This window comes from Ranitomeya variabilis, chromosome 1 (assembly GCF_051348905.1).
Source record: "Ranitomeya variabilis isolate aRanVar5 chromosome 1, aRanVar5.hap1, whole genome shotgun sequence".
Lineage (NCBI taxonomy): Eukaryota > Metazoa > Chordata > Amphibia > Anura > Dendrobatidae > Ranitomeya > Ranitomeya variabilis.
This window is the reverse complement of record NC_135232.1, coordinates 649,978,873-649,991,961: the sequence shown is the minus strand read 5'-3', so window position 1 is coordinate 649,991,961 and position 13,089 is coordinate 649,978,873. Positions and strand designations below refer to the sequence as shown.

Genomic DNA, 13,089 nt, shown 5'->3' with positions numbered 1-13,089 from the left:
ACTTTTTTTTTTTTTTTTACTTTTGCCATGTTTCAATAGCCTCCATGGGAGGCTAGAAGCTGGCACATATAAATCGGCTCAGCTACATAGGAGCGATCATCAGATCGCTCCTCTGCAGCTGAATTACAGTCTTGCTATGAGAGCCGACCACAGGGTGGCGCTCACAGCAAGCCGGCAACAACAACCATAGAGGTCTCAAGGAGACCTCTGGTTGTTATGCCGACGCATCGCTGATCACATGATGGGGGTCGGCGATGCGGGCATTTCTGGCCCAATGGCTGGAAGCGGTAGTTAAATGCCGCTGTCAGCGTTTGACAGCGGCATTTAACTAGTTAATTGCAGCGGGTGGATCGCGATTCCACCTGCCGCTATTGCGCGCATGTGTCAGCTGTACAAAACAGCTGACATGTCGCGACTTTGATGTGGGATCAGCGCCGGAGCCCACATCAAAGGGAGACACACGACATGTGCAGTGCTAGTACGGCGCATGTCGTGAAGGAGTTAAAGTGTGGCAGGCAGACTTATATTCAAAAAAAGTCCCTTACCAACCTTTTTGGCTCCAAGCTGGACCAAATTTATTAAGGAGGCCACCGTAGGGACGAGCTCTCTCCTTCCTCAGGCCAAACCTCGCTGTCCTCCTTTTGAAGCATGAGTTTCGGTCCTTTTGGCCCTTTCATCGTTTCTCTTCAATTGAGGTTTTCTCCCACCAAGCTAGAGGCCACAGGCTCGCCAGGATAAGAGAGTTTCCTTTAAACTCTCCCCCTCTGGGCGTTCCCATAATGCACACGGTAGTTCCTCCAGGACCAGTCCTGGCAGCTTCCCCCCCCCCCCTCCATCCTCCCTGTACCTCGATGACACTTTCCCCAAGACTTCGTTCTTCTACCGAGCTCAGAAAAGCCTGTCCATCGTTTTCGAATCCCTGTCTCCAGGGGCGCCGGTCACGCTAATAGCATCGGATTGGCCCAGGAGGTCTTGGTTTGCATTAGTAGTCCATTCTTCTCTTTGACGGCCCCTGGAGGCTGTCCTAAGGGCCGGTCTGCCACCAGAATTCTCAGTCACTAAAGGACCAGGTGTCAGTGCTGCCCATCGTTTTTTGCAGAAGGATTTTTCCTCGTTTTTCAGGTCAGAACTTTTCCCCACGGGGTGGCGCACGCGCCCCCCCTTTCGTAAGACAGACTTATTCCCCAGAGGTGTGCGCAGAGGCCTTTCGACCTCTAGGACAACAATTGCTCTCTGGATCCGGATGACAATTTTGGAGGCATACCGGGTCCCCCAATGAAGCGATGGAGAAAACAGGATTTTTTTATTACCTTAAAATCTGTTTCTCTGAGCCTTCATTGGGGGACCCAGCACCCTCCTATGTTTAGCAGCTTTGGTTACTGTTGTTAGAATTTGAGTTGTATGTTTTGTTTCTCTTTTACATGTTGCTTTCTCACTAACTGATTAACTTAGTGCCGGTCGGTGGGGTGTACACTGCTGAGGAGGAGCTAACTTTTTTTGTGCATAGTGGCAGCAGCATACACCCATGGTTTCCTGAGTCCCCAAATGAAGTGATAGAGAAACAGATTTTATGGTGAGCAACAAAAAATCCTGTTTTTTGCCGCTTTGAGGTAGATTTCATACATCTATGTTTCACAGTCCTAGTTCAGACCACAATGCACGGCCCTGCTGTGGTTCTCCTGCCATGAACCCAACAGCCTCAAAAGCATATTTGGCACTTTTGCGTTTGGGTCAGGAGACCCACGACTGGTTCATACATCATGGTCTGTTCTCATACCGCAAAAGACAGATGCATGAACTGGCCTTACACCGTATGCCACAAGGGGATGGAGGGTTACCAGATAAGGCTGAGAATTCCTGGAGTCCATATGGATGTGCAGTACCCTGCCACAGCCAGTGCCAGAAGACGGCCAGCTACGGAAGTGAGCATTTTTCTTGACAGCCGACACACACCAGTAACTGCTGATTGGCGGGGGTGCCGAGTGTTGGACCCTGATAGGTTATCAATGTCTGATCAATCGTGAGGATTGGTCATCAACACTAAAGTAGCAGACAACCTCTGTGAGTAATGAATGTGAATTTTGCATCAAATTCACAGCTTATTTGTGCCAAGATGCACTGCAGAATTTTAGGGCTAAGCTGAACTTACCGTACTGTTCTGATCACCCAGTAATGTTTTCTTTGTAAGGAATTATTGGGGGTTGAATGGAGCATGATAAAGACTGTGAGACCAAGGACTGCACTGTAACCTTAAGCTCTCTGGATTGTTTGCATTTTCTTCTAGAAATGTTTTTTTTTGTTTGTTTGACAGGGAAAAACTTTTGGAATTTTTGTACTCCTTAAAACAACCAAATGGTTCATTCAACATGCACGTGGGTGGAGAAGTGGATGTCAGGTAAGATATGATTCTGTACCCTTTTTTTTTTTTTTTTTTTTTTAACATATTGTTTTAATCTAGAACATGCGCAATAGTATTCTTTCCCTTTGTGTACTGGGGTCTTCATTCTTAACTGCTTCAGGATTGCCCATAAATTGTAAACGTATGGACGATCTGCGTTCTACTCTGAAGTGACATTCTGAAATGTCACCACGTAGTGGAGCACTTACACTTGATGGTGAAGCTGCAGGAGTGAGGAGCCTGCTGTCAGACACAGCCAGACTCCCCATACAGAAGGCAAAGACAGTTTACCTTCTCTGTTTTCTCTGTCACTGTATACACAGCGCTGAAGAAGCACTGCGTACACAGTAATAGCATTAATGACCCTTACCGATATATAAAAATAATTGTTATAGAAATTGGAGCTCGTTTTTAAGGGAATCTGTCAGCAGGTTTTGCGATTTAATCTGAAAGCTTAATGCTGTAGGGACAGAGACCCTGATTCCACCGATCTGTCACTTGCTCAGAAGCTTGCTGTAGTTTTATTACAATCAGTGTTATATCAGCAGGTTATCGCTAGAACTAGGTGTCAAGTGCCACGCAATTCAGCTAATCTATGCATGTTGTACATTATTAGCAAGTGGCCAATCAGGGGTGTGGGCGGGGTTATACACAGCTCGGCATTCTGAGCACTGCTACATCTACAGCAGAGAAACAGGGATTCTATCAAAACTGCAGCAAGCAGCCCAGTAAGCGACACCATCCCTGGAAACAAGTCCGCTGCTGTCAGATTATATAGGAAAAACTTGCTGATAAAAGGAATCTATTAAGATGTACTTTTGTGGTCATAAAAAAAGTGTAAAACTGACACAAATTTCCTTTATTTTTCTCACCGATAGCAAAAAAAAAAAAAGTGAAAATAACAAACCTCATGAAAAAAATATAAATATTTTTTTATTCAAATGTGGAAAGATTTTACAGTTCTCTAAACTGCATTTATGAAGAAGGAAAAAAAAATCCAAATAACTAAAATGTGTAACAGTGGTGGAGGTAGGGCTGAAGAAGTAATTGGCCAGTCCTGAACTGGTTAAACGGCAAGATGTTTTTTTTCGTCATTTCAGCTGTTTTATAAGCGGTGGTAGAAGTTAAGACTTCACACTTTCGCTGGTGGTGGTTGTAGCCAAGACTCCTATATCGCACAGATGTATACAATGAGAGAAGCTGCATGGCTCTGTGATGATATCACCATACACTGCTTATTCATTCATTGCCATTCAGACAATGCCAGGAGCCAATACAGCATTAAAGGGAACCTGTCACCCCAAAAATCCAAGGTGAGCTAAGCTCACCAGCATCAGGGGCTTATCTACAGCATTCTGGAATGCTGTAGATAAGCCCCCGATGTAACCTGAAAGATGAGAAAAAGAGGTTAGATTATACTCACCCAGGGGGCGGTCCCGGTACGATGGGCATCGCGGTCCCGTTACGATGGGCGTCACACTCTGGGGCCTCCCATCTTCTTTCGATGATATCCTCTTCTTGTCTTCCTGCTGCGGCTCTGGCACAGGCGTACTTCATTTGCCCTGTTGAGGGCAGAGCAAAGTACTGCAGTGCGCAGGTGCCGGGAAAGGTCAGAGAGGCCCAGGGCCTGCGCACTGCAGTACTTTGCTCTGCCCTCAACAGGGCAAATGAAGTACGCCTGCGCCGGAGCCGCAGCAGGAAGACAAGAAGAGGACGTCCTCGTAAGAACATGGGAGGCCCCGGACCGGACCGCGACGCCCATCGGACCGGACTGGGACCGCCCCTGGGTGAGTATAATCTAACCTCTTTTTCTCACCTTTCAGGATACATCGGGGCCTTATCTACAGCATTCCAGAATGCTGTAGATCAGCCCCTGATGCCGGTGGGCTTAGCTCACCTTCGATTTTGGGGGTGACAGGTTCCCTTTAAAGAAGGATACATAATTTAGTAAGGCAGGCTCCATTGGACAAGTAGTGAGGAAATACCTTTTAACTGTTGAAACCATTCCTAATCTGTGCAGTGCTGCATGATCAACATGTATAATATACTTTTTGAAGTGATAGAAAATAAATTCTGTATAGCTAACCCATTGGGACGCTGGATGCTGCCAGTACATGGTTCATTTACACAGCTTTTCCATATTCTTACATTTTTTATTTTTAAATGATAAAATGGCAGATAAGAAATTACATGTTTTCTCTAAGGGATAAAATAAGTATACCGTAAATTCTTTTTTTATTTATTTATTTTTGTCATTGTATTAATGCCAATAATATTACCTGTTATTTTTTTTTTTCTTTAGAAGTGCTTATTGTGCTGCCTCTGTAGCGTCCCTCACAAATATCGTCACCCCCAATCTATTTGATGGCACCGCTGAATGGATTGCAAGGTTTGAAAACATCCTACGTAATAACCTGCATTTCCTTCTTGACTTTTTTGTTTTTTGAAAGATATAGATACAATATGTACATGACATTAATGAGAAGATTACTTTAAGGTGTTAACACGATTAGTAATAACCATGCAGTTAGCGGATAGCTTACCGTATGTTTCAGGATATGAGACGCACTTCCCCCCCCCCCCCCCCAAGTTTGGGGGGGAAATGGGGGTGTGTCTTATAATGCGGCTATACCTTACCAGCCGCGGTGGAGCAGGGTCGCTGCTGGAGGAGGCAAGAGTGGAGCGTTGCTGCAGGCCATCGGCTGGGATTAGGGGGTGTTCGGATGTGCGGCGTACCGCTGCGGGTGTTTGGTACTGCAGGGGCTCTGCTGACATTTTGTGAAAGCCCAGAGCCCCCGCAGTTACATGGTTTCCTATGCGGTGGACTCCAGGAAGATGGCTGCCAGGGGCGGTGCAGATGGAGATCTAGTGAGATGAGATCTCAGCGTTGATCTTGGTGCCGAGATCTCCATCTGCTCATGTGCCGCCCCCGGTAGCCATCTTCCTGGAGTCCAGCGCATAGGAAACCACCTAACTGCGGGTCTCTGGGCTTTAGCAAAATGTCGGCAGAGCCCCCGCAGCATTGGAACACCCCCTTCATCCCAGCCTGCAGCAACGATCCACTCTTGCCTCTACCAGCAGCGACCCTGGGACCCCGCTTCACCGCAGCCACCACCCCCAATAAGCAATATGACGCATGAATTATAAGAAACACCACCATTTTATAAAAAAAAAAAAAATTGTATTTTTCTCCTCAAAATTTGGGGTATGTCTTACAATCCGATGTGGCTTATAATCTGCAAAATACGGTAAGTGAATAAGATTGTTACTGTAGCTGATTGTAAATCTTTTTTTTTTTTTTTTTTTTACTATTTTGTCTTTATATGTTTACTAGACAATTTGCTTTATCTTGCTGCAGATGCCAATTTTGGGAAGGCGGCATTGGTGGGGTCCCAGGAATGGAAGCACATGGAGGCTATACTTTTTGTGGTTTGGCTGCTCTGGTCATTTTGAAGCGAGTCCACCTGTTGGATATGAAAAGTTTGTTGGTTAGTGTTGTATTACTTTTTTAATGGTCCTTTGAGTGTTGCAGGAAGCAGCAGAAATCTTATAGTTTTCTTAGCTGTGTTTACAACCTAATCACACAGGATTTATTGTCTAAAACTGCTGCCCTTAACAAAAACTCAGATGTTTGGACATCAAGATTTTTCATGTACGAGTAAAACGGACCTATGGGTGCGTGATCAAATATTTTTTCACTGACCCATAGACTTGCATTGCCAATTTTGATCAAACCCACGGATCTAAATATGACATGGCTCTGATATTTACCACTGACCTCTCGGTTTGAGGGTAAAAAATGGATGTGTGCAGCCCCATAGGTATGAGTGCTATCCATGAAAATTGTAAACCAAATGGGACGAGTGAACAAGCCCAGCCGTTGGGATGGGTATTCTGAATGGAGATTTTTAATTTTTTTTTTAGTATTGAGTAGAATTACTCCTCTAGTAGATTCTGGTGGTCCCCGTACCAATGATTCAAAAGGATTTGTCTGATATAGAAAAAATAGGCTATTTTTTGTACCATATATTTGTGATATCTAGTGAATTCCTTCGGATTAGCATAAATGAAGGGTGGGTTGGCTTGTTCATACTTTAGGGTATGTGCCCACGTTGCGGATTTTTCCGCACCGGATTTGGAAAATCCGCAGTGCAAAACCACTGCGGTTTTCACTGCGGATTTTCTCGCGGTTTCTTCTGCGGATTCTCTGCGGGTTTTCAACTGCACTTTCCTATTGGTGCTGGTTGAAAACCGCTGCGGAATCCGCACAAAGAATTGACATGCTGCGGAAAATAATCCGCTGCGTTTCCGCGCGGAATTTTCTGCAGCATGTGCACAGCGGTTTTTTTGTTCCCATAGGTTTACATGGTACTGTAAACTTTGGAAAAACTGCTGCGGATCCGCAGCGCCAAATCTGCTGCGGATCCGCAGTGGAATCCGCAGCGTGTGCACATACCCTAAATGTAACCTCATAGACTGACATGAAAGTTGATTTGGGGTCATTAGTAACTGTCCTAGAGGTTTTCTGCTGTGACCGGCTTAGATCAGGGCATCGTTTTTGACAGCATTCATAAAGTATTCATGCAATCTAATTGTATTGACTTGAGGGGATGGTGCTGTGATCATTTACTCCACACCGAGACTTGTCGGTATTTATAGGTTCTATTTGTAACCCGGGGCCATGTCTGCTCTATTATACACCCTGCAATTATGCTTTACTTAATGGAACTTAGTCATATTACATTTATAAAGCGGATGCATTATTTAGCACGTGTATGATGTATTAAAACAAATTATCTACAATGGAAGTTTTTGGGAAATCAAATTGCCTTTCTTTTATGTTAGCGATGGGTCACATTCAGACAAATGAGATTTGAAGGTGGATTCCAAGGCCGCTGCAACAAGCTGGTGGACGGCTGCTACTCCTTTTGGCAAGCTGGCTTATTGCCGCTCATCCATAGGACATTACATGCTGAAGGTAAGAACACATTTCCATTCAAGGAGACCCATATATTTACAGGTTCTACAGAATTTTTTTTTTTTTTTTTGAGTCTTTAGTTGGCAAATATGCCCTAGCAGATGGCCCCTTTTCCGTCATGTTCTTTGTGCTAGAAGCTACACCAATGGCAAATATTTCAAATTGCTTGTTAACTACTTCCTGACAACCGCCATACAGTGCAGCGTAATTTTTTTCATTTTCGCATCCCCATGTTTTATGTTTTTGTGAAGAACCTGTGGGTTTAGAATAGTCAATACACACCTAGATATGAATTCCTTGAGTTGCATGGTTTCCGAAATAGGGTCACTAGTGGGGGGGATATCGGCTGTCTGCCCCTTCCGGGGCACTGCAAATGTGACATGGCGACAGCAATCTATTAGGCTACGGTAAGGCCACGGTCACATGTTCAGTATTTGGTCAGTATTTTACATCAGTATCTGTAAGCTAAAACCAGGAGTGGGTGATAAATGCAGAAGTGGAGCATATGTTTCTATTATACTTTTCCTCTGATACTGATAATGTGACACTGGCTTTACAATCAAATTTTCACTGCAGAGCCAAATAGTGGTTCTTTAAATTTAATTTCTCCACTGTCTGAGTCCGCAGATGTAGCAGTAGCTATAGGGATTTAAAACATAACTTTTGATGTGCTAATTAAAAGGAAAATTAAAACGCACAAGACACACACAACTTACAACAACCCCCCCCCTATATAGAGGGTCAGGTATCTTATGCTAAAATAACTGGTTAACAACCAGGGAGGCATAAAAACGAAACCTTGCCTCTTATCTGTGTGCAACAATAGGTATAGTAGAAAACAGGTGAGGAATATGCACCATAAGGGTAAGTTCACACAGGGCGGTATTGCAGCTTTTTTTTTTTCTGCAGCAAAATCTGATTTCTTGGCAGGAAAGAAGCTGCGCCAAAAACACAGTTTTTGGTGCGTTTTTTGGTTGCGTTTTTTGGGCTAGCTTGTGTCTTTGTGCATAGTGCCCCCATGACTTTTCTGCAGAAAATACGCTGCAAATAATGATACCTGCGTGTTTGCTGCATTTAACACCTATTCAAGCCAATGGGTGAAACGCTGCAAAAACGCTGAAAGAATTGACATGCTCTATGATGACATAAAAAACCAATGTGTGTGCATGAGATTTCTGAAATCTCATAGGCTTTGCTGGTACTGCCCAGTGTGAACTTACCCTAAGAATAGCTATCAAACAACCCACAAATAGTACCAGGAAGGCATTGTACCCCCCTACACATTTACACATATTGTTTGAGTGGTATAATTTAAGCCCTCAGCTCACAAAAATCACCTCCTCAAAAGTGTAAAATTTGTGAAGGAGAGCCAGTACCCTATATACTAAATACACAATAGTGGTGTGCAGCTACTATACAAACAAGGTGAGTATCGTGTTCCTTCATGAATGTTTATATATCAAATCAATGGTAGCTAATGGAACTTTCTCACCCAAGGTTTGATTGAAGTCCAGCTCAAAAAAATATTACCCCTTTACAGAGCCCATCAGGGCGCAGAAGCAGATGTATGTCTCTATTAGGCTGGTTTCACATTAGCGTTCAGCTGGGCTGCGGATGACTGTGTACTTCCTCCCTTAAGCTCCGCCTACTCTGCACGCGTCCTGCGTACCTATCTTTAACATTGGGTACGCAGGGACATGCGTTGTATGAGTATGTGTCCGCATGCGGCATTTTGACTGGCTGGCAACCGCATGGGAATGCAAAATTTTGCGTTCCCATGCGGTCGCCGGACACATCAAAACTCTGCATGCATCCGTATACAACGCATGTGCCTGCGTACCTAATGTTAAAGATAGGTACGCAGGACGCGTGCAGAGTAGGCGGAGCTTAAGGGAGGAAGTACACAGTCATCCGCAGCCCAGCCGAACGCTATTGTGAAACCAGGCTTATGAATCCATTCTAAAGGACAATATGGGCGATATTAATGGGACAGAAGACCACCCCTAACGCCTTTCTTCCCTCACTGGGATTCATCAGGGGATCCAGTAGTCTGGTAGGGAGGTATGTACCCTCACCTCTTTTAACCCCTTAATGACCGCCAATACGTCTTTTAACTGACCTGAGATATAAGAATAGTATCCAGGTGACAGTCCAGCAGCTGTAGGCTGTGCATTATAGCTGACAAGTTGCTGTACTAGCCACAATCAGTGTTGGCACCATCCATATCTGTTTAACCCCTTAGATGCTGCCATCAATAATGACTACATCATATAAATGTTTAACAGTGTGTGGGGGCTTCCTCTTTATCCCCCATGTGCACCCTGAGATCTTGATTGTGTGGTCCTGATGTTTGTCATTGGAATTCACAGCCAAATAGTGGCGGCTACAGCGGCCTGTTCAGAAGTTAGCAACATTTAAGTGGTAAAAATAAATTTTCTCATTCCTGTCATGCCACTTTGCATTCATTGCTTAAAGGGAACCTGTCAGCTGTTTTGGCCAATATAAAATACGGCCGTCACCTTTCAGGGCTTATCTACATCATTCTGTAATGCTGTAGATAAGCCCCCAATCCGACCTGAAAGATGAGAAAAATAAGTTATATTATACTCACCCTGGGAGCGGTCCAGTCCGATGGGTGTCACAGGTCATAGTCTGGAGCCTCCAATCTTCTTGTGATGCGGCCCTTCTGCTTGCTTCATTGCTCCCCGGCATCGCCCTCTTGTGCAGGGGTTCTTATCTGCCCTGTTGAGGCAGAGCAGAGTACTGCAGTGCGCAGGCGCTGGGCCTCTCTGACGTTTCCCTGCGCACTGCAGTACTTTGCTCTGCCCTCAATAGGGCAGATAAGAACCCCTGCACAAGAGGGCGATGCCGGGGAGCAATGAAGCAAGCAGGAGGGCGGTGTTCATAAGACGGGATGCTCCGGACCTGCGACACCCATCGGACCGGACTGCCGTGTTATGTGCCAGTGTGAGCAAGGCTTAAAAATGTTTTTGTAAATTTTATTAAATAATTATAACACTTGCTGCTCAATTTTTAACCCTTGTAACATACTAAGACAGTTTGAAAAATGATGCTGATGTAAAGTGACATTGTAAATTTATTTTGTTTAGAATTTTTATGCACTTAAAAATCAAATACGAACATTTCAAAAAATAATTTTAATTTTTGCTAAATATCTGGTATTTTCATAATCTCGAATCTTATTGAACCAAATTTACCACCTTTACAAAGTACAAAATGTCATGAAAAAACGGTCTTGGAATCACTAGGACTGGAAGCAGCAAAGTTACAAGTGACACAAAAAATGGGGCAATGTCAGGAAGGTCAAAACGGGCTTCCGTGGTAAGGGGTTAAAGTCAATTTACATGGCTTCACAAAGTCCTTCAGAACGAGGAGTGAACCCTCCTGTCCGTTGTTGAGCATTTTTTTCTGAGCACACGGAAGAGGCTCGATTAGGACACGAGCGTGCTTGGATAACACCTGATGCTCGCTCATCACTATTAATGACTAACAAAGGGAGCACTGTTTACTGACTGGAGAGAAGGGGTTTCACATACACTTTGTGTAACACCATATATAATTGTCTTGCAGGAGATCCTGCTCTCAGCCTCACTAACTGGATGTTTGACCAGAAAGCCCTGCAAGAATACATCCTGTTGTGCTGTCAGTGTCCTACTGGAGGCTTACTTGATAAACCCGGCAAGTAAGTGCTGCTGGTACCAAGGTTTTGGTTTATATTTTTACAACAAATATTTAAAAGGTTGTTCTAAAGTCTCATTCTCGGGTGCGCACAGCTCCCCTGCCTTCCTGTCGACTGTTTGGACCAGCAGCATGGTTGTGCAGTCTCTGATCCTACAGCAACACTAAAGCTGGTCAGATTGTGTGCTCCGGGTAGCTTTAGATCACACCGTGCATGTTCGATCATGCTGCTTGACTGCAGTGGTGGCTGGTCACCTAGACAACAAGAGTTAAATCGTTAAAAATCCATTTCATTCTTGAGTACAGAGAGGATTTTTAATAAGATTCGAATTCCAAAGTTGCTTGTTTTTTCAAGCGGTGTGCAATTTTAACCATTTCTGCTGAAGTAACCCCTTTAATATCAATTTATGTTGTCCTATATAAGGGCTGAATATTACAGGCATAATAAATGTTTTGCAGAGTGTCTGTCGGTGCGGAGGCAATATTTGGAGAACCGTCCACCCATTCCTCTCTACTGTGACTGACCAGCTGCCTACCTAGGAACATGTCAATAATTACTTCTTTGGGTTCGAGAGGTGGACCCATATTTAATCGACACTTGTGACATATTCTTCTGGTTTACCAAAAATGTCCAAGATGGGACAATCCAGTTAAAGCAAGTCTCTCAGCCCAAAGTATAGTATAAGCCAAGCACATAGCGCTGTAGGGAATACAGCCCCTATAAAATCTCTTCTGCAGAAACTGAGGTTTAATCAAATGTGGCTCAGTGGTTAGCACTGTTGCTTTGCAGGTCTGGGGTCCTGGGTTAAAATCCAACCAAGGAGAACATCTGCAAGGAGTTTGTATATTCTTCTATGTTTGCGTGGATTTCCTCCCACACTCCAAAGACCTACAGATAGGGAATATAGGTTGTGAGCCCCATGGCGCTATGTAAGGGCTGTCCCACACGTCCAGATAATTCCGGTACCGGAATAAATCGGTACCGGAGTTATCCGTGTCCGTGTGCCTGGGAACTCACGGAGGCCATACTTGCGGCACACGTGTGCCGCCCGTATGGCGAGTGGGTACCACACGGAGCGTGTGGTACCCACTCTGCATGGTGCTGAAGCTGCGATTCATATCCTCTCTGCAGTAGCGTTTGCTGCAGAGAAAATATGAAGAATAGTGTTTAAAATAAAGATCCATGTGTCCGCCGCCCCCCCACCCCCTGTGCGCCCCCCCGCTGGTCAGAAAATACTTACCCGGGTCCCCCGTCGGCTGTCGCTCCTTCCTGGTCTGGCCGCGGCTTCTCCTGCATGCGGTCACGTGGGCCCGATCATTTACAGTCATGAATGTGGCTCCACCTCCCATAGGGGCGGAGCCGACTATTCATGATTGTAAATGATCGGCCCCACGTGACCGCATACAGTAAGCCGCGGCCAGACCAGGAAGGAGCGAGGGAGCGGGTAAGTATTTTCTGACCAGCGGGGGGGCGCACAGGGGGTGGGGGGGCGGCGGACACATGGATCTTTATTTTTAACACTATTCTTCATATTTTCTCTATAGCAAACGCTGCTACAGGGAAGATATGAATACCGGCTTCAGCACCATGTGGGGGGGACAGCGCTTACTGTAGCGCTGTCTCCGGCACGCCACACGGACCCCAGACGGAGAATGTCCGTGTGAGGTCCGTGTTTTACGCGGACCCATTGACTATTGGGTCCGTGTAAAACGTGCACTCCCACGAACACTGACATGTCTCCGTGTTTGGCACACGGAGACACGGTCCGCAAAAAATCAATGACATCTGAACAGATGCATTGATTTTTATGGGTCTACGTGTGTCAGTGTCTCCGGTACGTGAGGAAACTGTCACCTCACGTACCGGAGCCACTGACGTGTGAAACCGGCCTAAGGGAGTCAAATATACTGATTGTTGTGTATGGTGCACCCTTGGTGTAGTCAACAACGCTCAATGCACCCTTGCAATCACTAGTGCAAAACTAATGGGAAAAGCAGTGCACAGAGTCTCTGG

The 13,089-nt window shown here is 45.1% G+C and overlaps 1 protein-coding gene across 1 annotated transcript in view; it reads left to right on the top strand.

The window, feature by feature from the left end:
* FNTB (farnesyltransferase, CAAX box, subunit beta) overlaps positions 1 to 13,089 on the top strand; it is a 46,678-nt gene that overhangs the window by 31,932 nt on the left and 1,657 nt on the right. The window contains exons 6-10 of the mRNA XM_077262458.1: positions 2,312 to 2,395; positions 4,701 to 4,787; positions 5,757 to 5,886; positions 7,244 to 7,376; positions 10,968 to 11,079. Coding sequence (XP_077118573.1) covers positions 2,312 to 2,395; positions 4,701 to 4,787; positions 5,757 to 5,886; positions 7,244 to 7,376; positions 10,968 to 11,079 — 546 coding nt within the window. The remainder of the gene's footprint in view (positions 1 to 2,311; positions 2,396 to 4,700; positions 4,788 to 5,756; positions 5,887 to 7,243; positions 7,377 to 10,967; positions 11,080 to 13,089) is intronic.